The sequence below is a fragment of the Belonocnema kinseyi genome, chromosome 2 (genome assembly GCF_010883055.1).
Source record: "Belonocnema kinseyi isolate 2016_QV_RU_SX_M_011 chromosome 2, B_treatae_v1, whole genome shotgun sequence".
NCBI lineage: Eukaryota > Metazoa > Arthropoda > Insecta > Hymenoptera > Cynipidae > Belonocnema > Belonocnema kinseyi.
The window spans coordinates 124,166,841-124,194,723 of NC_046658.1; the positions used below are offsets into that span (position 1 = coordinate 124,166,841).

General features: G+C 24.1%; 1 protein-coding gene across 3 annotated transcripts; it reads right to left on the reverse strand.

The window, feature by feature from the left end:
• Positions 1 to 6,673: 6,673 nt before the first annotated feature.
• LOC117167508 (probable glutamate--tRNA ligase, mitochondrial) lies at positions 6,674 to 27,627 on the reverse strand. Of its 3 annotated transcripts, XM_033352503.1 has the most exons (11): positions 27,517 to 27,627; positions 27,226 to 27,420; positions 22,965 to 23,199; positions 19,039 to 19,234; positions 14,517 to 14,731; positions 11,124 to 11,346; positions 10,870 to 11,030; positions 10,630 to 10,793; positions 10,396 to 10,553; positions 7,225 to 7,298; positions 6,788 to 6,908 (listed from the first exon to the last, which is right to left on the reverse strand). In XM_033352503.1, exons 2-11 carry the CDS (start codon positions 27,323 to 27,325, stop codon positions 6,863 to 6,865), a joined length of 1,572 nt encoding a protein of 523 aa, XP_033208394.1. In that variant the 5' UTR covers positions 27,326 to 27,420; positions 27,517 to 27,627; the 3' UTR covers positions 6,788 to 6,862. The 3 variants fall into 3 exon arrangements, with proteins under 3 accessions (XP_033208397.1, XP_033208395.1, XP_033208394.1); XM_033352506.1 differs by having other exon boundaries at positions 6,674 to 6,908; positions 7,230 to 7,298; positions 27,226 to 27,606; XM_033352504.1 differs by having other exon boundaries at positions 6,674 to 6,908; positions 27,226 to 27,606.
• Between the last annotated feature and the right edge of the window lie 256 nt (positions 27,628 to 27,883).

The window sequence follows — 27,883 nt, forward strand, 5'->3', positions numbered from 1 at the left end:
ACATATATAGCGTAGTTTTTTATATTTCAAACAAAAATCTGTATATTTAGAAAAAGGTAGAACTTTGAGGAAGACGTGGGAAGATATAATTTAATGTATTTATTTGCCTTTCGACTTTTAATACCTTTAATGTATTTAGGGAATTATTCTAAATAGTTGATAAAAAATATACCCATAAAATTGATTTTCCACGAGAAAATGTTGAATAATTAAGGCTACAACGTGCTTCTCTCAGTGAGCTACTCTCACTAAAATCATAGTTTTAAATAATAGAGAAGTAAAAACTGAAGCTACATTCTAAACGTGTAAAGCAATGCGTGCCTGGGTGTGTGCGTGAGTGAATGAAACTTTCAAAAATCTGACTTTGATTTTGAGTCATGTAGGAAAAATAATTATAGTAGCTTGGTTGCACAAATTCTAAACTTTCACGTCTTTGAAATTGTATGCACACTTATAATTCAAGTAAAACCAAGTTCTTCAAAATAATCTGCCTTACTGCTTCTCAGAGGAAATGAAATTTAAAATAAAAATTTAATTAACTCTGCAACTATCGACGAAGGCTATGATGTTATGATTTCTCACAAATATTCTACCGAAACTGAAAAATGAAAGCAGATAATGTAAAAGTTTAATGATAAGTTTAATAATTATTTATATTTAAGGTGAGTGACGGTGAAATTTTCTTTCATAAAATATCTGTATATTTTAAAAACATTTTTTTTACTCGTCAAAAAAACAACTTGTCGCCTTCAAGCTAATTCCATTATTATTTTATTAAAGAATGTTTCACCGAGACTCATTTGGTCTGAACATTCTGTGATAAATAATAATACATGATAATGTATATCTATAACAATGTAATACACACATAAGTATTGATTTGTTATATCAACTGTTGTGTACTTTTCTGAAAACAAGTCTGGTCTGAACTTAACATTGGTGTATTTGTTTTTATCTGATGTTTCCTAAATTAGTAAATAGGTCTTAATTATTATATATTGGTAATTATTTATTGATGATAAGTTTAATACAGTTTTATTTTTAAATAAAAAGAAGAACTAAACTAAAAATAATGTCATAAATTTGTACAAATCGCATTGTTCAGACTAAGACTTTTCCGAATGAATCTTTCGCTATTCGAGATTTCATTTCAGTTTTGAATCTCGATTAACGAGAGACTCGTGGAAAATAAAATAATATAATCTCACAAATTTATATCAGCACATCGAAAAACTCAGAAGTGTAAGTCGTAAAACGATAATCTAAAGTTAGGCGAAAAGCTGATTACTTTCACCGAAAAAGCGTGTAAATTTCAATCTTTGTAGCAATGGCAGTGAGGTATGAATTAGCTCATTAAAAATTCCTAACTCGTAGGGAATTAGGTACCGAAGAAGAGAAAAAAAACTTTATTTGGAAGAGGAAAAACTTACGATTCATTCTGTGTGATTTTATATTTTAGGTATCTACCAATGTGCTTAATTCATACCTTATCCAACTCTATCCAATTTACGAACTTATATCTTCGTTCTATTCAATCGATTGTTATTGCGAATTCAATAATCTGACATGTACGTGATATTATATATTCTTGACTTTCCCGTGTATTCAAAATATACTTGAATTTTTGAATCCACTCTTAGCTTTTTTATTCTTAAAAAAGACCCTAAAATAGATATAAAAAATAAGATATTTCAGGAATCAAAGCGGCTCAGTTTTGAGGTAAATTTGAGGTAAAAAAGCGTATTTTTTTGTCGAACAAAGGGAATTAAATTATATTATTTGATTGAAAATTTAATTATTTTGTTGCAAATTAAACTTTTTTCAATGGAACGTTCATAATTTCGGATTGAAACGTCAACTTTTGGTAGAAAATTAGTCCTTTTGGTTTTTTTCGATACAAAAACAATGAGTCGTTGAAAAAATATTTTGTTGAAAATTCAGAAATTGGGTTTAAATAAAAATGTTTATTTGGGTAAAATATCAACTTTCAAATTTTTTTGTTGAAAATTCAACTATCTGTCAATTAACTTTTTCAATTAAAAATTCATAATTTCAGGTTGAAAATTGAACCTTTTTTATGTCTTTTTAGCTTGAAAATGAAACAATTAGGTTCAAATTCCTTTTCTTTTTTGACTGAAAAATCTCGCTTGTTCAGATATTAACTTTTTTGATGAAAATTCAACTGTTTTGTGGAAAATTCGTCTTCTTGTCTTGAAAATTCAGTAATATTCGTGAAATTTTTTTTCTTTCAGTGAAACATATTTCTTTTTTAGAACAAAAATTCAATAACAAATATTACCAAAAAATTGCTTTTTCAAAAATACTAACTTTCTACAATACAGTTGAATATTTAACCCGAAATTTTTGAATTTTCAATTGCGTTTTTTACCAAGTAAAGAATTTTCATTCAATATTTAATTTAATATTAACCTTGAATTTGAAACAAAAAATATTAAAAATATTAAAAATAGTTCCTTTTTTTTAACGCATAAAAATATTTGGCATAAAAATAAAAATATTTTTTGGTTCAAATGTTAACCTTTTCATTTTGGGCTGAAAATTCAAATAATTTATTGTAGATTCGTCTTTTGGGCTTGAAAATTAAACTGTTTGAAAATTAACTGTTTTAATTGGAAATTTATAATTTCGACTTGGAAATTCAGTAAATTGGTTAAATTTTTTTTCCTCGGCTGAACTATTTGTAAACATTTTTTGTTTGTTTGTTGAAGATTCATCATTTTAGTTTAAAATTCTTCACTTGGGTTGAAAACGAACCTATTTTGTAGAAAATATGTCCTTTTGTCTTGAAAATTCAATAATTAGGTTGAAATTTTAAAATCTTTTTTAACCAAATAGTCGAATTTTCAACAAAAAAAGACAAATCTTAAACAAAATATATGAATTTTAAAGAAAATAGTTTAATTTTCAACCAAGAAGATTAAATACTACAAAAAAAGTATAGTACCAAAAAAGATTAATTTTCGACAAGAAAATGAAATAGTTAAATTTTCTATCAAAAAAATTAAGTTTCCATAAAAAACTAATGTCCAATAAAAAAAAATGAATTTTCAAAAAAAAAATGAATTTTTCACAGAATACATGCATTTTTCTAAACAAATTTTTATTAACATTTTTAACTTAATAGTTAAATTTTCAACCAAAAAAGTCAATTTTCAACCAAAAAAGTTAATTTTCAACCAAAAAGGTAAATTAGTCACGAAGAAGATCAATATTCCACCACAAAATACAAATTTTCAACAAAATGCTTAAATCTTCAGGGAAATAGATGTTAAAAAATTAATATTCACAAGAAAAAATTTCTTTTAACAAAATATTTAAGCAAAGAAATTAATTTTTAACTAAAATAATGAATCTTCAATAGCAAAAATTCATTTTGAACCTAACATAGCTGAATTTTCAACCCAAAAGTTGAATTTTCTATCAAAGATATTATCTTTGTTTCTATTAAAAAAGACCAATTTTCCATAAAATAGTTTAATTTTTTACCAATAATACTGAATGCCTATCAAAACAGATAAACTTCGACAAAACATAGAAGTTAATTTTAGTTAAAAAATTAGTTTCCAATAAAAAATCTAATTTTCAACCCAACAGAATAATTTTTAACAAAATACATCAATTTTTAACCAAATTTTGAATTTTTAGAGGGGTTTTCAACGAAAGAAATGAATTTTCAACCAAAAAGGTGATTTAATCACCAAAGAAGATTAATATTCTACCACAAAATACATAAATTTTCAACCAAATAGATGAATTTTCAAGTGAAGAAGGAAGTTTCCTTACTGAAGCTTCCGGTTAATTCCAAAAATCTCCACTGGTGGTGTAATAGTAGAGTAGTGGCGGTTTAATTTGAAATTTAAATTTAGTGTTTTCGACATGCATTTAAAAAAATGAATAATATGTATGCATTTGTAAAATTAATCTATTTTCAATAGATTGAAGCTGTTGTCACAAACTTTTCCTCGATTTATCGCAAAAGCGTTCCGATGATTACTAAATATTGTCGGTTTGGTTGAAAATTCGTCTTTTTGGTCAGAAAAATTCTATTGATTGCAAATGAAACAGTTTCGTTCAAAAATTCAACTATTTTGTTGAAAATCCATCTTCTTTGGATGAATTCAGCTCTTTTTGATCACAAAAGATATAATTTCGAAAAGTATACATATTTGCAGGAAAAAAAAACGAGAAATAAAAGCTATTAGGTCATTTTCTCGTCAAAGTTTTAACGATATCTGTCAAATATATGTCACATAATTTATAAAACACATTGATTAAACTTTTCAATCATGAAATGTACGATTATGGTAACAGTTTGTATAAAGAAAATGAAACCTATCAAAACTCAAATATGAAACTGTCAAATCCTGGAAGGAAAATTCAACTTTCGTCACACTCTCATTCATTTATTTATTTTGCAGATATACCTTTACTCAAAATTAACAAATTAAAAAAAAATACAAAAATAACATTTCACTTTGATTGCAAATGAAACTCCTTGGTTCATAATTTTAGGTGGAAAATTCAATTGTTTGGTAGAACATTCAACAAGTTAGTAGAAATTCAACTGTTTTTTAGAACATTCGTTTTTTTTTGTTATTAAAAATTAAACTGTTCCTTTCTTAACTGATATTAACTATTTTGTTCAAAATTAATGTAGTTTATTGAGAATTTGTCTTTTATATAGCAAAAAATTAATCTTCGTGGTTACAAATTCGTCTTTATTAACTGGAAAATCTTTTTTTGTACTAAAATATCAACCATTAGATTTTTTTCGTGAATCCATTCTTTTTTTTGGTTACAATATTTTTATGAGGATATTGAAATAAATACTTGAAACTTTTTCTGGTTATTTAAAAAACCTTTTATTTTGTGCAACTGGACTAAATAATATTCAGAAATTTATTAACGGCTTATTATTTAAATAAATACAAATTGCACAATATCACGCATAAAAACTTTTTTATGCATTTTTAAATATAACTTTAGCTGGTCTCCTAAATAACTAATTAGGAATATAAAAAAATTTACAACATTTCATTAAAACAATATTTTATAGATCTTGCAATAAATTAATTGCAATTTCGTTAGCTATTGCGATATTCCTTTTAAATCCGGACCTTACAACTTCGTATTGGATTTTATAGAGGTTTTTACAATATTCAGAGTGGCGCTGGACCGAGAAACCTGGAAAACCGGGAATTTATGAGACCGGGGAAAACCGGGAAATGACAGTGTATTTATTTTTTGACCGGGAATTTGACAAAATTTTTAGAATAAAAATTTTATCTAACTTTGATTTCAGCCGTTTTTTAAAATAATCTTTAAATTGTGATTTTTATAAATTATTATATCATTTAGTTTAGAATGTTTAATTCGAAATTCGAAAATCTGCCCAAGTTCGATTTTAAAAGTTTTTTAAATAATCAAAGTGCAGTTTTGAAGATTAAAAAAATTAAAAGCATTTTAAGTTGAACATTTTTGATAAAAAAACAGTTTTCTTTTATTAACTGTAAATATAAATAAATAAATTATTTTAAAAATGGTTCTGTACTCTAAGTTTAGAAATCTGAACAAAAATTGCTTTGACCAAACAATTCTAGATCCGCTCAAAATTTGAGAATTTCCAGATTGCAACTGTTTCAATCCGAAAGTCTTGATATCAATTGAAATTAAAATATCATTTATTTCGATCATTTTTTTTTAATAAAAATTTTCATGATTTATCAATAATTTATTTTTAATTCAGAGTTTCAGGTCTTCCTTTATATTATTTTTTTATATTAAATTTATTATTATATTATTTTTATTAATTTTTTTAGCCATTAAAAAATATAAACGTGCGTTTTACTCTTTTCAACTTAAAAATAAATCCATAATAATATAGTCATAATTAAAGGTTTTTATTAAATTTAAAATATTGTGACTCTAAATTATTAAATTTTTATCCTATTTAATTTGAAATTTCTTAATGTAGAAAAAGAATAAGTATTTAATATTTAGCAATATGTCACTGTTCATTAAAGAGTATTTAATTCGAATCTTTTTAAAACTTCTAAATATCTCTTAAAATTACTCTAATATTTTTACAAATAATAAGTTTTCTATTGTTATTCATAAATTCAAAATTAATTTTTTTTTAAATTTGCAGGATTTTCTAAAATGATTTTGAATTTGTAAAAATTTAAAACCACTTCTAGATTTTTCAAAATTTTACAATAATTTTTTTTTTGAAGGATGCCTAGACTATTTAAAATAAAAATAATTTAACTTCTAATTTAAGAACTGTTAAGTTAAAAAAATTATTTTTTCCATTTTTAACGTGTCTAGCTTAAAATTACTTAAAATAATAAAAAACTTTGATAATGAAACTATTTAATTTAAATTTTAAAAGTTTGGAATTTAAGTGTTCCACTTTGAATGCTTTAATTTTTTGTTTATCACTTTATATGGAAAAAATTTTAGAATATAGTTTGATTTTTTAAATTGCATTGGCCGTGAAAGATGTTTGCGAACCGGAAAAAAACCGGGAAAATACCTTAAAAATAAATTTTTTAAATGTTTAAATGTTGGAATCAAATTTCTCAATTTTAGGTGTATTAGTAGAATTTTCAAATTTGAGGAGAACAAAGGGAACGAACTGTGATCTCTAATATTTTCAATGAAATGTATTTTATTTTGAGAAGAATTATAAATAATTATTCTTTCTCTGTGTTGAGTTAATTTATATACACAGTATAATCCAAAATTATGTACAAAATACAGAATCATTTGCCTGAGACTCGGAGAAACAATACTTATCGTTTAAAAAAAGGATAATTCTTCTTTTACTCCACTTTTACTTCTATATTCCTTGAATAGATCTATGATTCCTCGCCGAGCTTTCGTCACTAGTAAGAACAATTTTTCACTTTTAATCACAGTTTTTATCGACGAATAAAAAGTTGTATAAAATTAGGCAGAAAAAACTGTACAGTTGGAAGCAAATCGTAAAAAATATTTGAATATCCTATTGGAATTGCAAAATGCTGAGTATTTAATTAATTGTACTATTAAATCTTCAAAATTTATTCTTTACAAGAGTATATCGAACTTCTATTTGAGTTATACATAAAGAAATGCATCTATTACTTAATTAAGAAATCACGATTAGCTGAAACGGTAACATCAATTTTTAAAAGATTGGGCAGAATCTTCTGGTTTTACCTTACACGTTTCAAACGGTCCACAGTTCTCTTCCTTCCTAAAATCTCCATCATTTCTGCAACTCCTGGCCCGTCCTAGAACCAAAAAAGGTCAATTTTTATGTTTGTTTTTTTTATTGAGAAACAGCATTTCATTTTAAATATTTTAAGCATCCTCGAAAAGCTTTAAAATTTTATTTCAAAATATTGACAAATCTACAAGTGGTTTTAAATTTTTCCAAATTCAAAATCATTTTTGAAATTTCTTAAAAACTTTCAAAATATTTTTAAAAAAATTAAATTTTTCCTAAAACTTTTAGAATAACCTGCAAATTAAAAAAATCCTTAAAATTTGAATTAATCAATGACAATAGAAACATTATTATTATTTGTAGAAAAAATTAGAGTAATTTTGTGACATATTTAGAAGTTTAAAAAATATTCAAATTAAATTTAGAACTTGAAATTATTTTAAATAATATACTCACAGTCGAAATTAAAACAAAATATAGATTTTTTCAAATTTCAAACAAAAATTTTAGAATCTTTTTTTAAATTGTGGAAAGCTTTAAAAGAATTTAAAAGACTTTAAAAGATTTAATTTTAAAGACTTATAATTTAAGATTATAAAATTTTGAAACGTTACAATTATCACCTTTTATTTTAAAGATTTATAAATAGAATTTCCTAAACTTTATTGATTTAAAAGATCAAAAGCCAAATTTCAATTCTAAATCTTTTAAATTGAAGAAATTTTTAAAGTAAGTGATGAGATTTCCAATTGAAAACCTCTTGAATTTTAAAGATCAAGGAATAAAAATTCTTAAACTTTGAGGATTTTGATGGTTCTGGAAATCAAAAGACAAGTTTTCAATTTCAAGTCTTCAAAATTAAAGAAAGTTCAAATATGTTATTTGGTTAAATTCGATTACTTCATATTTAAAATTGATATCTTTTTTTCTAAATTCAACTATAGTGATTTGAAAGTTAAACTACTTTCTTAAAAATTCACTTTTTTTTCTGGAAATGAATTGGAAATTCGTTGTTTTTTTGTTGCTAAAAACTCATTTTTTCAACTGAAAATTTAACTATTCAAGTTGAAGATTCATTATTTTTGTTTTAAATGTATATGCTACTTGCTTAAACTTAAACATCTCCTTGGTTGAAAATTCATCATTTTACAGAAAATTCGCATTTTGGCTTTAAAGTTAAACAATTTGCTTGAACTTATTTGTCTTTCTTTACTGAAAATATTTATTTTTTGAAAATTCATTTCTTTGATCAGAAAATTCATCATTTTTTTAGTTAAAATTTAGCTTATTATTTAAATATTCATGTCCTTTGTTGATAATTCGTCTTTTTTGGTCATCTTTTTGGTTAAGAATTTAATCGTTTTGTTGAAACTTAAATTATTTTGTTGAAAATTTAAATATTTGTTTAAATATTATTTTTTGTTTCGTTTAAATATCCACTATAGCAATTATTGTTAAGAATTTCTCTTTTTGATGAAAATTGAAGTGAGTTTTAAAAAGCCATATTTTTCGCTCGAAAATTCAACTGTTTTATTAAACGCTTTTCTATCTGGGCCGAAAATTCAACTTTTTGGATCAAAATCTTCTTATTGTTGTTGAAAATTCAACTGGCTTCAAAAAAATGTAATTCTTGATTAAAATTTAATTTTTGTTTGTTTGAAAATTCGAACATTTTGAGGTAAATTTATTGTTGGCAGGTTGAAAAATCTGCAATTAGTTAAAAATTAAACTATTTTGTTTATAAAATAATTATTTTGTTACAAAACTTAATTATTTTATGGGAATTTTAAGAAGTATTTGATTAAAAAGTAATCTTTTTTGCTTACAAATCCAACTGTTTTGTTGAACATTTTTCTATCTGGACAGAAAAATCATCTTTTTGGATTGAAATTTTGTTGAAAATTCCACTATCTGTTAACAAAATTCAATTTTTGGTTAAAGTTTATTTTTTTTGATTAAAAATTCAATTATGTAGTTGAAAATTCATCATTTGTAGGATGAAAAATCTAAAATTGGTTAAAAATTCAAATATCTTGTTAAAGATTCAATTATTCTGTTAAAAATTCAACTATTTTGTTGAAAATTTAATTATTTTGTTGAACTGTTTTGTTAAAAAATTGTCTACTTGAAAAGAAAATTCGTTTTTTAGGATTGAAAATGCATATTTTTTCGTTGAAAAATGAACTAACTTCCAAAAAAATGCAATTCAATTCAATTGAAGTTTAATTTTTTTAATTCGATTATTTGGTTGCATATTCAACAATTTCATAAAAAAATTCAAATTTTTTGTTGGAAATTTTATTCTTTTTTTAAAACTCGAGTGTTTTATAAGAAAATCATCTTTTTTGCTGTAAAGTTTAACAGGTTTGTTGAACGTTTGTCTATTTGGATCGAAAATCCGTCTTTTTGTTTTCAAAATATTTTTGCTGTTGAAAATTCAACTGCTGGCAGATTGAAAAATCTAGAATTAGTTAAAAACTAAACTATTTTGTGGACAAAATAATTGTTTTGTTAAATATTCAACTATTTTGTTAAAAATTCAACTATTTTCTGGAAATTTAATTATTTTTTTGAAAATGCGAGTATTCGATGAGAAAATCATATTTTTTCTCTAAATTTTAACGATTTTGTTGAACGTTTATCTATTTGAAATCGAAAATTCAACTTGTTTTAGGAATTGTTTTGCTGTTGAAAATTCCACTGTCTTCCAAAAAAAAAACCGATTCTTCATTGAAGTTATTATAAATTCGCCCATTTGGTTGGAAATTAAAATTTTTTTAAAAACTAACTATTTTTTCAAAAAGCCATATTTTTTGTTCGAAAATTCAACTTACTTACCTCTAAAATTCTTCCTTTTACATCGAAAATTGATCTTTTTATTCCGTTTAAAAAAGATTCTACATTAAAAATTTTACAAGATTAAAATGCTGGACGTTGAATATTAATGGCAAAGAAAAATGAAAATTTGTTCAGGAAAATAATCAGAGAAATTTAAAAATAAATTTTTTCGCCCACCTAAATACTATTTTTTAAATTAAAAAGAATGAAAATAGAAATAAAAAATCCGATTTCAGCGCTACCGTTTACGAATTTTTAAATAAGAAATTGTAACAGTATCAATATAGATTTCAGTGAGAAAAAAGGGAGATAAATATTCGAACCTTTAGACCGCTTAGCAAAGACCGAAGAGTTCTCATTAATTCTGCAAATGGAACTCCATTATTGTTCGCAAATTCCTTCAAATAATTTTTCAGAGAATCCTTATTAAAGTTGTTCTCCTCGACATCAGATAGCTTTTCACTTAAAACTTGCACAGTTTCTGAAAAAGGTGTAAAAATGTTTTAATCATTTTTTAATTTGTTTTTAAATTCGCGGCCCTACAGTAAAAATAGTACCGGCATGTTTGAGTTCCTTCAAGTTTTGTGAAAAAGGTGGAACCACCCACAAAAATGCCAAATCAGGCGAGACAAGGTCCGTTAATTTATTTATCCTGCTTTTCGCCCACTTTAAAGTTAAAAGTATGTGATCCTCGTCCAATTTTAAACTTCCATCAGCTTTCCTACAAAAAAAAGTGAGACTCAATAATATAAATCTTTACTGGATTCATAAGAAAAAATAAAATAAAAATTAATTACCTTTCTGGGAAAGAATCGCTCACTAACTTAATAACACTTTGAACAAAAATTTTGTTGTTTTTTTCATTTTCAAGCAAACTGCACAATTCCAGCTGATTGAATTCCAAGAGTTTTTCGGGCCTCAGTTTCGAGGAGTTGACGTTTATTTTCTCGACAGAGAACTGAAAGAAATGAAATCAATTCCCAAGACGGAGAATTTAATTTTTAAATTAATTAGTAGAAAGAATTGAGTTTAATTTGAAGTTAAATTGTACCTGTTTTATTAAATCTGCATAACTATAACATTCCTGAGGTCCTTGCTCTCTCTCAAAACCGCCGCCAGCATGCGTTATATAATTAATTAAAGCTATGGGGAAAATACCACTCTTTCTATAAAAATCTACCCTTATGTCGTCTTGTCTTTTGGAAAGTTTTGATCCATCTGAGTTCAAAATTAAAGGCAGGTGGCCAAATTGTGGAGGAGTCCAACCAAATGCTCTGAAATACAATTTTATTATTAAATCCATATTTATCATTTTAAATTCATCTTTATTACTTTTAATTAATATTTTTATACAGAAAATCTACTCAAATCCTGGAAAAAATTCCCTGAAGTCCAGGTTTTTTGCAGGTTTAATTTTTTGCGAATTTATTATAAATAGTGTTTTTTTTTTAGTTTCTAGAAATTAAATTAATATTACAAGAGATTCCTAAATATTTTAACACGAAAGGTTAATTAAAAAACTAAATAATAATGGCAACATAATTATTATTATTTATTAATTATTATTTAGGTAAAATAATGTGGGTATTATATATTAAATAAAATTTAAACCACTTCAAATTCCTAACTTTCCAAGAAGAAATTTGGATTTTAAAAAAAGGTAGGAGAATTTTTAACCAAACAGTTCAATTTCCAACAAATATATTAATTTTCTACCTGAAAGACGATTTAAAAAAATACACTAATTCTCAAACAGTTGAATTTTTAACTGAAAAAAATCAATTTTCAAACAAATAACTGAATTCAGAACTAAAAAAGATAATTTTTCAACCAAAAATTAAATAGTTAAATTTTCAGTTTAAAAAAATTATTTTTCTACAAAAAAAATATTTGTTCTTATAACAAATTTAATTTAACTTTTTACCAAGTAGTTTTATTTTTAAACGTAAAGATTAATTAATTCCTAGAATGATCAATATTTTATTTCAAAGCTTGAATTTTTAAGCAGAGAAATGAATTTTTAAACAAGAAGATTAATTGTCAAACAGGAAGATTAATTTTCTACTAAGAAACACGATTTTTGAAAAAAAAAACACAAAATGAAATCCTATCAAAAATGCTGAATTTTCAACTAAAAAAGATTACCCAAAAAGTTTAATTTTCAACTAAATTAATGAATTTCAAACAAAAAAGATGAATTCTCGATTGAAATGATCAATATTTAACTGGAATAGTGGATTTTTAAACAAAAAAGATTAATTTTCTATCAAAAATAAAAATTTCTGAGAAAAAATACATTAATTCTCAAACATTTAAATTTTCAACTGAAAATGATCAAATTTTAAAGTAGCAACTGAATTTTGAGCTGAAAAATATAAGGTTTCAACCAAAAATTAAATAGTTAAATTATCAGTTAAAAATATTATTTTAAAAAAATATATATTTGTTCTTAAAATTAATTTAATTTAACTTTTACCCAAGTAGTTTTATTTTTAAACAAGAAGATTAATTTTCTATCAAGAAAGACAATTTAAAAAAATATATGATTTTTCAACAAAAAGGTAAAATTTTCGACTAAAAAAGACTAATTTCTAACCAAAAAGTTCAATTTTCAATCAAACTAATGAATTTCTAATTAAAAAGAAAATTCTTGATCTGAAATCTATTAATTTTAAACAAAAAGATAGATTTTCAACTAAATTGTTAAATTTTGAACAAAAAAGATGAATTTTCAATTCAAATTATCAATATTTAACTGGAATAGTGGATTTTTAAATCAAAAAGATTAATTTTCTACCAAAATGACGATTTCTGAAAAAAATTAATTTTCAATCAAACAATTTTTCAAAAAAATATATAATTTAAAAAAAAAAAAAAAAAAATTCGACTAAAAAAGACTAATTTCGAACCAAAAAGTTGAATTTTCAACCAAACTAATGAATTTATAACTAAAAGGATAAATCTTGATCTGGAATATATGAATTTTAAATAAAAAGATATATTTTTAACAAAATTGTTGAATTTTAAACGAATTGCAACAAAAAAAAAACTAATTTTCCAACAAAAAATTGACTTTTTCAAACGAAGTGATGAATTTTGAACTGAAAATAATGAATCTTTAAATAGAATGGTGGAATTTTTAAACTAAATATAAATTTTCAATTAAAGTGATGATTTATTAAACAAAATAATTAAATTTTCAATTAAAAAGATCAACTTTTAACTAAGAAAATTAATTTATAACAACAAAGATAAATTTTCAACTTGGAAAGATAATTATCGGATAAAAATTGCGAAGTTACATTTTTAGTGAAAAAAGTTAATGTTCAACCAGAGATATACATTTTCAATGAATATGATAGAATATACAATTGGAACTTTTAGTTTAGAAGAAATTTCAACCGAAAAAAATAAATAAATTTTAACAAAGTAGTTAAAGTTTCAACCGCAATCGTTAAATTCCCAGTTAAAAAAATCATTTTCAGCAAAAAAAAAACAGAATTTCGAAAAAAATAGCTTAGTTTTCGACCCAAGGGATACATTTTTAAATTAAAATTATAAATTTTCAACCAAAAAATATTAATTCTAAACGAAAAATGTACTAGTTGATATTTTAACCATACAAGTTTTTAATTTATAATCAAAAATAATTTAACTTGACCATACTGAACAAATTTTCAAGAAAGTACATGAATTTGTAACTAAAAGCGATCAACTTTTAGCCAAAAATAAACAAGTTAAATTTTCATTTAACAAAATTGTTTTCAAACGAAAAATGAAAAGATTTTTCAAAAAAATACCTCGTTTTTTAACAAAGATATAAATTTACAATTAAAATTGTGAATCTTCAACCAAAAAAACTAATGGAAAAAAAAGAGTTTAGCTTTCAACCAAGTAATTAAATTTTTATTTCCAAAAAGAAGAATTCTGAACAGAAAGTATATTGGTTATATTTCAACAAAAAATGATTGTAATTTTTAATAAAAAAGACTTGAATTAAACCAAAAAACGATGATTTTTCTAAATGAGTTGAATTTTCAACTGAGAAAGATTTTTCAGTTAATAGAGAGAAAAATTTGCAAAATCATCCAAGAAAAGTAATTTTTCACCAAAAATAACGAATTAAAAAAAAAATACATAACTTCTTAACTAAAAGCGATTAAGGTTCAAGCAAAATTGAGCAGTTCAATTTTCAGTTAAAAAACTAATTTTAGACAAAACAAATTTTCTACAAAATAGTTCAACACAGTAATATAAAACTACTTTTTCAAATAAAGAATCATCATTATTCAAATTAATATTGCAATAAAAAAAAATTAAGCACGCTCTCGAAAAAAATCCCTAACTTTAAAACAAATAATCCCTAACATTTCCAGATTTTCCAGTTAGGGCTGACACCCTGTATTTTCATAAAATATTTTTTTATTAGAGAAAATTAACATACTTGTAGAGTAGCAAATGTTTTGGAGTGGAAATTTGCCATTCGACGCCTCTGAGAACGTGGGAAATTTCCATTAAATGATCATCGACTACATTCGCAAAATGGTAAGTCGGATAACCATCCGATTTCATGATGATGGGGTCTCCTTCTGATACGGAAACATCAAAAGTTATGTCACCGTATACCATGTCTTTAAATGGATCTGGCGTTGGTGAAAGCTGTGATAAATATTATTAATGATGATAATAAATTTTACGAAGATAAATATTATTGTATTTAATCATAAATTTTATTATTTATAATCTTTCAACTCTTTTCTTTTTTAGGATGTGAATGATTTTACAAATATCAGGCATAAATTTGAAAAAATAATACGAACAAAATTCTCATGCAATTTTAAAAATTTTTAATCGAGGGGTTAACTATTTTTTAAATATGGTATACAATCAGGTTGTCTACTCAAATCCTGGAGAAAAAAATGCTCTTATAATTCCAGGTTTTTCCAGGTAGAATGAATCATTCATAGTACGAGGCCATTCGAATATTTTGCATTTTTTGAAAAAATAGACTAGGAATATGTATATATGTATACGGTTTCACGAGTTTATTTATTATAAATGTTCTTTTCAGTTAATATGGATTCAATGAAAATCTTTAATTAGAATAATTAAGTTTTCAACAAAAAATTGATTTTTTATAAAAAAAATACGAATTTTAAACCAAAATAACAATTTTTTAACAAAAATTAAACAGTTGAAAAATTAATGTTCAATTAAAAAGATAAATTGTTAACTAAAATAATGGAATACTCAACTGGAATAGTTACATTTTGAAATGAATTTCAACCTAGAAAAAAGACAGATTTACAACAAAATACTTCAAATTTCAACCGAAATATTTAAATTTTCAATAAAGAATTTAATTTTTAGTGAAAGATGAAACGAGTTTTTAAAAAATAGCTTTTTTTAACTGACAAAATTTAAACATACTCTTCAATTAAAAGTATGAATCTGAAACAACAAAAATGTTTAATTTTTAACAAAAGAGGTTGTTTTTCAACCAAGAAATTAAATTTTTATTCCAAAACCAATTTTTGCTATAAAGAGAGAGAGAGAAATAATTTCAAACAAACTGTAAAATTTTCAAATACGAAGATTATATTTATACCGAAAAGAAAGAATTTTCAACACCTGATTATTTTTTCTAATAAAATCCTTGAAAAAAATCCCCTGATAATCCCAGGTTTTTCCAGGTATAATAAATCATTCATTGAACGAAGCCATTCAAATATTTCGCTTTTTTTTTAATCAACTCGGAATATGTATACAGTTTCACGACTTTACTTATTATAAATGATTTTTTTCTGGTTAATAGGAATTCAATGAAAATGTTTAATTTAAAAAGAATTGAAAAATTATATTACAAAACATTCTTCAATTACTAGTACCATCGATTAATTAAGTGATTAAATAACACTTAAAACATAATTAATTATTTTTTCCATGAATTTGAATAATTATTCCAAAAAAACTTTTCTTTTTACTTTTTAAACTGAAAATTCAGTGCATATTTAGGTAAAATTATTGTGGGCCTTCGAATTCTTAACTTTTCAAGTAAAAAGATTACATTTTCAACAAGACAGATGAATTTTTAAACGAATAGTTGAATTTTGAACAAAAAACATAAATTTTCTACCAAAATAGATGAGTTTTCAACCAAAGATATGCATTTTCAACTAAATATTTGAATTTTTAAACACAAAATAACTATAAAATTAATTTTTCCACACAAAAAAACACATTTTCAGCCAAAGTGATGAATTTTCAATGAAAATGATGAATCTCCAATCAGAATATATACATTTTAAACCAAAAAGGGTCCATTTCTAACAAAAGAGTTCAATATTTAACCAAGTAGTTATATTTTTAACCTAAAAGATAAATTTTGAACTACAATTATGAATATTTAACTGAAATATTAAATTTTTAAACAAGAAAGTTAATTTTCTACCAAAAAGGCGATTTTTTCAAGTAAACATATGAATTTTCAACTAAAGACAAAAAATAGTTGAATTTTTTACTGAACTAGTCAATTATTGCCAACTAAAAAGCTTAATTTCTACAAAAAGAACGATTTTTTCAACAAAAGATATGAATTTTCACCTAAAAAAGATCAATTTTTAAACAAATGGTTGAAAATAGATTATTTCTGAACTAAGAAGATTAATTTCTACCAAGAAATTTTAAAAATTCAAGAAGAGTTTTAAAATAAACAAAAAAGCTTATTTTCAAAGAAATACTTACATTAAGTATGAATTTTCAAGTGAAATCAGGAATCTTTAACTAGAATTATTGAATTTTCAACAAAACGATTTTTTTGCCAAAAAAGATGAATTTTCTACCAAAAATAATAATTGTTCAACCAAAAATTAACATTTCAATTTTCAGTTAAAAATTTTAAAAGTTTACAAAAAAATAGTTAAAGTTTTAACTGAAATAGTTAAATTGTCAAAAAAGAAGATTAATTTTCTACCAAGAACAAACCATTTTCAACAAAATATATGAATTTTCAACCAAAAATAAAAAAGTTAAATTTTCAGTTAAAAAAAATGAATTTCAAACAAACAAGGCATTTTGAACAAAATAATTAAATACAGTAACACAAAGCTACTTTAACAAATAAAAAGATATTGTTATTCAATTTTATATTGCAACTTTAAAAAATTAGCATGCCCTAGAAAAAATTCTTTAACAAAAATGTCAGATATTTTCAGGTTTTTCCCAGGTATATCAAAATTCCTCGATAATTTCAGGTTTTCGAGACAGGTTAGACTTTAAAGTGGTAAAAAAAAAATTATTTGAAATCTCTTGAAATTCTTCGGAATTTTTTAAAATATCCTATTTTCTTTTAAATCCTTTGACATTTTTAAAACCCCTTAAATATTTTGAAATTCCCAGCATTTTGTAATTTAATACATTTTGAAATTCCTTTTAAAAAAACTAAAGTTTTTTTTAAACTTTTAAATCTTTTTAAATGCCATACAACATTTTGAAATCTTCTAATATATTTTTTAATTCCTTTAAAAATGTTTAAATATTTGCGATCTGAGACCCCATGAAATCCCCAAAAGTCTCTTAGAATTTCATGTACTCCCAAAAAATCTCTAAAAATTCAGTGAAATTCCCTAACATTTTTCTTGAAATTCTTTTAATTTTATAACATCTTACAAAATAATTTTTTATTCCTTCGAAATTTGTGTAATTCCTTGAAATTTTCTATAATCTTACGAAATTCTTTGAAATCTCTTTGGACAGTTTTCTGTAGAAAAATTTTGTTAATCCTCTGAATTAAGATGAAACTTTCTGCCTGTTAAAATTTCTTAACTCTCATAAAATCCCTTGAATTTCACTGAAATTAAATACTTGAAATCTTTTTCCTAAAAATCCCTCAAATATCCGGAAATTCTTTGAAAATCCTTAAAATTTGGTAAATACTGTAAAAAATTCCTTGAAATCTTTTAAACTTTATGAAATCCTACGAAATAATTTTTAATTCCTTCGAAATTTTTGTAATTTCTTGACATTTTCTATAATCTTACGAAATTCTTTAAAATCTCTCTAGAAAGTTTTCTGTTGAAAATTTTTTAAATCCTCTGAAATGAGATGAAACTTTCTGCCTGTTAAAATTTCTAAAATCCTATAAAATCCCTTTAATTACACTTAAATTAAATAAAAACTGTTGGATTTTGTTGAAACCCTCTAAAGTCCCTAAAAATTTCTCAATTTTTTTTCAAATCCCTGGAAATCTGTAGAAATTTCTTGAAGTCTTATGGAATCGTCTAATTGCTTTTGAAATTCTATAAAAACCTCAAATGTTTCGAGATTTCTTGAAAATCCTTCAAATTTGGTAAAAATTCCTTGAAATCTTTTAAACTTTATGAAATTTTACGAAATAATTTTCAATTCCTTCGAAATTTTTTATAATTTATTGAAATTTTCCAAAATCTTACGAAATTCTTTGTAATTTTTTAAGAAAGTTCTCTCGAAAATCTTTGAAACTTTCTAAAATGCTTTGAAATCTTTGAAATGCTTCGATATATTTGACACTTCTGAAATTCTTTAAAATTGATTAAATCTCTTGGAATTTCTTGCAATGTTGTGAAGTGCCCTAAAAACTTTGAAAATTTTGAAAAAAATTTTTAAATCCCTGAAAACTTCTTGGAATTACTTGAAATCTATGAAATCTCCTAAAATGTTGAGAAATCCTTTAAATATTTTGAAAATCTTTAAAATTCTTAAAAATCTTAAAAATCGGAGATTTTTTTGTAATTTCGTTTTTCGAGATGGCAGATATATTATTGTTGTTGATTTGGCGAAGAAATTTGAAAATACGTTTAAAGGCAAAGAGAAAAAAATAGTTGAATCCTTAAAAAAAAAAGTGTCAAAAGTTTTAAAAATCGGGTAAATTTTCGAGGCCTGAAATGTCTCCAAATGAATCCGAAAAATAATTTAAAAAGTCACAGTACCTTAAACCTGATGCAGTGTTTTTCTCCATTTTTTAATTTTTCCTTTACATTTTCTTGACTTAAGTGCCTGCACCGGTTATCATATTTGGGAACCTGACTCGCTCGAGCAGCTTCTCGCCTTAGCATTTCCAATCTGCGTTCTGAGCAAAAACAGTGATACGCAGAGCCATTTTCTAAAAGTTTTATAACTTGTTCTCTGAAATTTAAGTTTATTTTAAATTAATCCTTGAATTGCGGAAGAAAATTGATTACGGATTTACAGCAGTACCAGGGAGGCCGGAAAAATTCATTTTCAAGAATTCCTGATTTTTCTCTGGCTAATTTTTCATTTTCCTTAACCATTAATATTCAAAGACCTAAATTTTAATCTTGTAAAATTTTTAACATAGAATCTTTCATAGGTTGAATAAAACAATTAAAAATTTATTCATTTTTAATATATTAATTTATTATTCTCAGGGCAATCACAATCTATTTTTCTGGAAGAAAGTGTCTTTTTTAAACCAAAAAAGTGATGAAGGGCTTTCGAAATAATACGAACTCATAAAAATTTGATAAAATTTATAAATATTCCAGGTGAATTTTAACGAATTCAGAATAAATTCACGAGACGTAAAAACATGCAAGTGAAATTCAAAAGAATTGAAATGGATTGGAAACAATTTTAAAATATGCAAAAACTTATTGAGTTCAGTAAGTTTGAAATGAGCTTAGAAAAATTTAAAGGAATTCAAAAGAATTTGTTAAAATGCCTAATAGTTCAAGTTGAGTTTAAAATACTGCAAGATGAATTAAACAAAATTTTTTAACCTATTTAATTGAGTAGAACTGGGTGAATTAAGAAAAATTCAAGTAAATTTAAAAAATTGAATAAAATTACAAAAAATTCAAATTTTTTTAAAGAATCCAGGGTAAATTCCAAATAAAATGCAAAAACTATTTCAAAATCTCTTCAAATCTTTGAAACCCTAGGAAATCTCTCACTTCTTATGATTAAATTCATGGAAATCCATTAAAATATCACAAAATCCCTTGAAATCGATTAAATCTGATATTTCCTGCAATCTTTGAAAATTTATTCAAATTTCCTAAAAAAATTTTAAAGCCCTCCAAATTATTGAAACCTTCGGAAATTAAAAAAAAAATCAATTGGAATCTTTTAAAATCCTTTGAAAGTCCTTCAAATTATTGAAATCAATAAAAAATTTCGTGGAATCTTTTATTAAAATACCTAGAAGTATTGCGCGTCCTTTAAAATTTTTGGAAATCCCTTGAAACCTTGTAAAGCTCTTCAAAATTCCTCGAGTTATTAAAAATATTCTGAATGATTTGAAATTCTTTGGAATCACTGAAAATTATTGAAATCAATAAACAATACCCTTGAAAATCTCTTTGAATTTTCAAAAATACTCTAAATTATTTTAAATATTTTGATATACCTTCAAACTGTTGAAATAAAATGAAAATTTCACTATTGTTTTTTGTATTAAATTAATTTTTTTATTATTTTAATTACTTTTTAAATACCCTAAAATATATAAAGTCCTTTTAAATCCCTTGAAACTTGCAAATGATTAAAATCTATGAAAAATCGCCTAAGAAATTTAAAATCCTTTAAAATCTTTTGAAATTCCTTGAAATTTTTCAAAGCTATTCAAACTACCCTAAAAACTTCTTAAATTATTTTGAAATGCCTTCAAATTATTCATTTTCAATTATCAGTTTGGAACCGAAAATGCAATAGATAAAATTTCTGCTGAAAAAAAATTTTAGATTAAAAAAGTGAATTTTTAATTATAAATATTAACTTTAACCAAGAAGTTTTCTTTTGAATCAAAAATATTTATTTTGAATTAAAATGATGAATATTTACCTGGAATACTTGAATTTTCAATCAAACAGAGGAATTTTCAAATAATATGAATAATGTTCACACAAGAAGATTAATTTTCTACGAAAAAAAGACGATTTTTCAACATAATTCATGGATTTTCAGTTAAAAACATCAATTTTCAACCATATAGTTGAATTTTGAATTTAAAAATATCAGCTTTCAACCAGAAAGGGAATAGTTCAATTTTCAGATAAAAAAATATATTTTTCCACCAAAAAAATACAAATTAGGAACCATTGATTAATTTTTAACAAAAGAGTTTTACTTTAAACCAAAAAAATGGATTTTCAACCAAAATGATGAACTTTCAATCAGAAAGATTAATTGTCTATCAAAAAAGACGATTTTCAATAAAGTAAATTAATTTTCAACGAAACAGCTACATCTTCAACTAAAAAACACAAGTTTTTCACCAAATAGTTGAATTTTTAATTCAAGAAGATCAATTTTCAACTAAAAATAGAATAGATAAATGATTAGTTTAAAAAATTGATTTTTAACAAAACTGATGAATATTCAAAAATAATTCTAAATCTTTAACTGGAATAGTTCAATAATCAATCCAAAAGATGATTTTTAAAGGGAGAAGATTAACTTCTACCAGAATAGACGAATTTTCATAAAAATACTTGAATTTTCAACGAAAAAAGATAAATTGTCAAATCAAAAATTCAATGGTTACATTCTCAGTTAAGATAAAGATGTTCAACAAAAGGGATGATTTTTCAACTGATTTTCAATCGATTTGATTCAATTGTCAAAATTATGGAACATTTAATTGGAATAGTTACATTTTCAATTGAAAAAAAACAACAACAAATTTTAACAACAACAAAAAAGACAAATCTTCAAAAAATTAGTTACATTTTCAAACAAAGTAATGAAATTTCGACTAAAATGTTCAATCTTTATTTAGAATAATTGAATTTTAACCCAAAAAGAAGAATTTTCAATCATGAAGATTAATTTCAGCTAAAAAGACACATTTTTAACAAAATGCGTGAATTTTCAACTAAAAAAGCCAAATTATTAACCAAAAATTGAATTGTTAAATTTTCAGATAAAAATGTCATGTTTAACCAACTAGATGATATTTATACTAAGATGGTGAAATATTCATTTGGAATAGTTACATTTTTAGAGTTAAAAAAGTCATTCTCAAATAAAAAAATATAATTTTCAACACAAAAAAAGTGATATTTTCAAAGAAAGTGATGAATTTTCATCTAAAATTATGAGATTTTAACTGTAATAGTTGAATTTTAAACAACAAAAAAGATTTTTCAAGCAGGAAGATCATTTTTTCTACTAAAAAATACCGATTTTTAATTGACAAAGATCACTTTTCAACCAAAAATTTAATAGTTAAACTTTAGTAAGCAAATTTATGTTCAACCAAAGAGCTGCAGGAAAAAGTGATTTTCAGCCAAATAAAAAAATATATTCACAAAATAGCTCATTTTTTAACCAAAGTGATGAATTTTCAATTAAAATTATGAATCTTCAAACAAAAAAAATGTAAATTTAAACTAAAAAATTACATTTTCATTCCAAAAAAGATGAATTCTGAACCTACGTAAAATGTAATAGGTGATATATCAACCAAAAAAGGGTTTAATTTTTGATAAAACAATTTAATTAAAATAAAACAGACGAATTTTGAACATGGGTTACATTTTCAACTAAAAAAGATTTTTTACTCAAAAGAGAAAAAAATTTCCAAATAAACTGTTGAATTTTCAATAAAATACACGAGTTTTTCAAATTAATGTAAAATTAAAAAAAAAAGAATTTGAAAAAAATTGTTAAATACAGAAATATAAACCTACTTTAAAAAATTAAGAATCATTGGTATTTAATTTTAGATTTCAATTTAAAAAAAAATTAAGCACGCTCTCGAAAAAATTCCCTAACTTTACAAAAAAGTTCCCCGACATTTCAAGGATTTCCTGAAATTTCTTCGAAACTATATTTTCAATAAATAAATAAGTCATTGAAACAAGCGAATATTGAGGTATTCTAAATTATTTACCCATAAATCTCTAGTCTTTCTGATTGCACATAAGGCCCCGTGGGTCCAAACCTAATTGGGTCTTCATCTGGTATTATTCCTGCCCATAACAAATCATCGTGGAGTTGTTCCACTGCTTCAGGAACTACCCTCGTTTGATCAGTGTCCTCAATTCTAAGAATAAAAGTCCCATTGTTTTTCCGGGCGAATAAATAATTGTACAGTGCAGTTCGCAAGCCTCCGAGATGCAAGTATCCTAAAAATGTGAGAATTTCACAAATGGATAACACCGAATTTTTTTTTTTAATTATGGGTCATCCATAAACTATGCTATCAATTTTGGGCTTTTTTACCTCCCCCTCCCTCGAAAGTAATGTAGCCGTTGTCCAAAGACGGATTTTGGGTTTATAAATTCTTTTAAATAAAATTGATGTAGATAAATGATTGAATTAAATAAAAAAATACTTTAAATTCTTGAGAAATCAAGCCGAAATATATTGCATTTTTAACAAAATAGTTGACTTTTCAACTAAAAAATATTTTCTACCCAAAGAGATAAAGTTTCATAAAATAAGAAATAATAATTTTCAATTATACAGTTGCATTAACAACCAAATAAATGAAATTTCTAGTAAAAGAGAGTTGTTTCTAAAAAATAATTAAAGATTTAAACAAATGTAAAATTTTCAAGCCAAAAAGACGAATTTTGCGAGGACAGTTGAATTTTTAATATAAAAGGTATTTTTAAAACAAGAAAGATACATTTTTAACCAAGAAGGATTACTTTTCTACCATAAAAGATAGATTATCAATCCAAAATAAGTAATTGTTACCAACATAGTCGAGTTTTCGACAAAAAATTATTACTTAAAAAAAATATTAAATTTCAAAAAAGAGTTTTTATTTTAAATAGTAGAATTTCTAACGAAATAATTGAATTTTCAGCATACAAACGTGCATTTTCAGTCAAATAGTCGAATTTTCAAAGAAAAAAAGAGTGAAATTCAATCAAATATTTAAGTTTTCAAGACAAAAAGGAGCTAGAAAATTGATTGTTTCAGAAAATAGTAGAATTTTATATCGAAAAGATGAATTTTTAACAAAAAATATCATTTTCAAGCAAGAAAGATGAATTTTTAACAAAATGGTTGAATTCACAACTAAAAAGTTGAATGGATGAATTTTCAATCAAAAAATTGAATTTTTAACAAGCAAGATTAATTTTCTACTAGAAAAAACTACTTTTAGAACAAATAAATGAATTTTTTACCAAATGATGTTATTTTTAACTTGTACAATATACAGGATAAAGTTTCAAATAAAAATGGAATAATCGAGTTTGGACATAAAAAATGTAATAAAAAAAATAACTTGGAACAAAACCAAAAATAAATTTTCAACAAAAGAGTTACATTTTCAATCAAAAAGATTAATTTTCTTCCAAATAGTGAAATTTTCAACAAAAAAATTGCACTTTTAAAAAACAAGATTAATTTTCTTTCAGAAAATACTACTTTTTAAACAAACATATGAATTTTCTACCAAATGGTGTTATTTTTAACTTATACATTATACAGGATAAAGTTTCAACTAAAAATGGAATCGTCGCGTTTCGGCCTAGAAAATGTGATAAAACAATATTTTGGAACAAAAAAAAAGCAACAATAAATTTTCAACAAAATTGTTACATTTTCAATCAAAAAGATTAATTTTGTACCAAATACTGGAATTTTCAACCAAAAAATTGCATTTTTAACAAAAAAGATTAATTTTCTACCAGAAAAAACGGCTTTTCAAACAAATAAATTAATTTTCTACCAAATGGTGTTTTTTTTAACTTATACAATATTCAGGATAAAGTTACAGCCAAAAATGGAATAGTCCAGTTTTCAGATAAAAACTGTGATAAAAAAATACCTGAACAAAAAAGCACCAACAAATTTTCAAAAAAATTGGTACATTTTTCAATTAAAAGGATTAATTTTCTACCAAATACTGGAATTTTCAACCAAAAAATTGCATTTTTAACAAAAAAGATTAGTTTTCTACCAGAAAAAACGGCTTTTCAAACAAATTAATAAATTTTCTACCAAATGGTTGAATTTTTAACTTATAAAATATACGGGTTAAAGTTTCAATAAAAAATAGAATAGTTACATTTTCCGATGAAAACTCTAATGCAAACAAAAAATAACTTTCAACACAAAAAAGGAATTTTCAAAAATAGTTGTTAAATTTTCATCCAAACAGGAGAATTTTCGACCAAGAATATTAATATTATATCAAAAAAGACGAATGCCAACTTAACCAATATACAAAATAAAGTTTAAACAAAACATAAAATAGTTACATGTAAATAGTTTTCAGAGAAAGACAATCATTTTCAAACAAAAAATTAATTTTAAATGATGTTGTAAAATTTTCAACAAAAAACATGAATTTTCGATCATAAAGATTAATGTTCTATCAAACAAGGTGAATTTTAAATTTAATTTTGAAAGAAAAAGACGAATTAGCTACAAAAAACTTGAATTTTCAACACTAAGATACAATTTTTTAACCAAAAAGTTTAATTTTCTACAAAAAAGTGGATTTTTGAACATAAAAGTTCATTTGAAAGCAAATAGTTGGATCTTCAACTATAATTAGGAATCCTTAAAAAAAGAAAATTAATATTCTACAAAGCATCGACTTTTCAACCAAAAAGATTACATTTCTACTGAGAAAGACAAAATTTCAACAAAATACATGACTTTTTACATTAAAAAAATCAATTTTTACAGAAACTGGAAGTTAAATTTTTCTAAAAATATTAAATTTCAACAAAAAAAAGGAATTGTCCAACTTTTAGTTTCAAAAATAGATTTTTTTTTTAAATTCCAACGAAATAGTTAACTTGTCAACCAAATAATAGTTGAATATTCAACCAAAAAGAATAATAACTTATAAAAAAAGTAAATTTTTAAACTAAATAGATGAATCTTCAACCAAAAAGTTAACCCCTTAACAAACAAGAATAATTTTCTAATCAAAAAGAATATATGAATTTTCTACCCAAACAGAGGACTTTTCAGCAAAAATGAATTTACTACCAAATATTTGATACACTTATCCAGTATACAGGATAAAATTTCAACCAAAAATAGAATAGCTACATTTTGAGATAAAAACTCTGATAAAAAAAAAGTTTGAACAAAAAACGAATTTTCAACGAAACTGTTACATTTTCAACCGTGGATAATTAAACATTACGATAAAAAATATAAGGTTTAACAAACAACAACAAAATTTCTACAAAGTTGTTAAATTTTAAGCAAAAAGATCAATTTTCAATGGAGAAGATTTACGTTGCACCAAAAAATACGAATCTTTAACAAAATACATGATTTTTTTACCAAAAAATTTCATTTTCAACCAAATAGTTTAATTTTCTACCAAATTATTAAATATTTAAGCCAAAAATATGACTTTCCTATAAAACAGTAGAATTTTTAACGTAAAAGTACATTTAAAAGTAAACAGTTCATATTTCAACCAAACAGTTTTGCATTTTTTACCAAAAAGGATTAATTTTTAACGAAGAAGATTAAATTTCTATCAAGATGAATTTTCACCTAAAGAAGATCAATTTTTACAGACAATGGAACAGTAAAAGTTTTACTGAAAAAAATCATTTTCAACAAAAAATTGAACTGTTCCATTTTTAGTTTAAAAAATCACGTAAAAAATAAATTTAACCAAATAGTTAACTTTTCAACCGAATAGTTAAATTTTCAAGCAAGGAGAATAATTTCCTATCAAAAAAGTAAAATTTTCAAACAAAAAAGATATACTTTTAACCAGAATTACATTTTTAACTGAAAAATATAAATTTTTAACCAAAAGTGGAGTAGTTTAATTGCGTCAGTCTATTCCGCCAAACATGACGAATTTTCTTCAAAATAGTGCAATTCTCAACTATTGAGATAAACCTTCAACTAAACAAAATGTTTTTAACAAATTAGTTGAACTTTTGATTTAAAAAAAGATAACTTTCTAACAATATAGTTACATTTTCAATAAAATAACTAAATTTTGAAACTGAGAACGTAGTTTATGCAAAGTAACCAACATGCCATTTTTTATTTTAAGACTATACATTCAATAATAAAACATATATAAAACCTAGATTTCAATTCCTCAAACCAGGCAATCATACTTCTTTCAAGGCCAATGTCAGTCAATGTTATCAAACTGATTTGGAATCTCGATAAAAGGTTTATAAATTAATGATGACATATACCTGTTGGACTCGGAGCAAATCTGACTCGAACTGGTTGTTTTTTGAAAAATCTCTTTTGAGTTAATTGAAGAATCGCAGTTTTTAGAATACTGCGTTGCATTTTGGGGAATTGACACTGTTTTCCAATTTTTATAGTTTTTTTTTTAAATAACCTCTATAAGGAACCGATCCTGCACGATGAGATAAGTACTGCGGCTAAGTAAAATGAAAAACACATTTGAATATATCTTTTTCGTAAAATCAGTATTGTTTTTATTTTTTCACATTATTTCCTTAAAAAATACAATTTACATTATTAGATATTGACTCTTCCTTTCGCGCACGAATTCTTTTTCATTTATCGAACGTCGCCCGGCCGCCCCATTGCCGGGCATAGAACTCCGGTGGGGATGATAGCGGAAGTGCGGACACTGCTGCCGGAAATCAGCTGTTCAAATTTACGTCCTTTAGCGCGGCATTTTTGAGATTCAAATGAGAATATTTTTAAAATACTTAACAAACAATAAACTTCTGATCCTAAAATAAAACATTATCCGAAAATACCTAATATTGATACATACTTTAAATAATATTAATAAAAAACAAAAATTTCTCCATATACGTAGAATGGAATTGTCAAAACCGGAAAAATGTTCAATATTAAATTATTTTAAAATGA

Bases quoted from the DNA above. Each gene is read 5' to 3' on its own strand.
- LOC117167508 (XM_033352504.1), bottom strand. From the start codon at position 27,325: ATGCAACGCAGTATTCTAAAAACTGCGATTCTTCAATTAACTCAAAAG. The intron at 7,299-10,395 runs GTTCGAATATTT...TTTTGGTTCTAG, and splicing joins CTTTGCTAAGCGGTCTAAAG to GACGGGCCAGGAGTTGCAGA. The intron at 6,909-7,224 runs GTAAAACCAGAA...TGTTCTTACTAG, and splicing joins GACCGTTTGAAACGTGTAAG to TGACGAAAGCTCGGCGAGGA.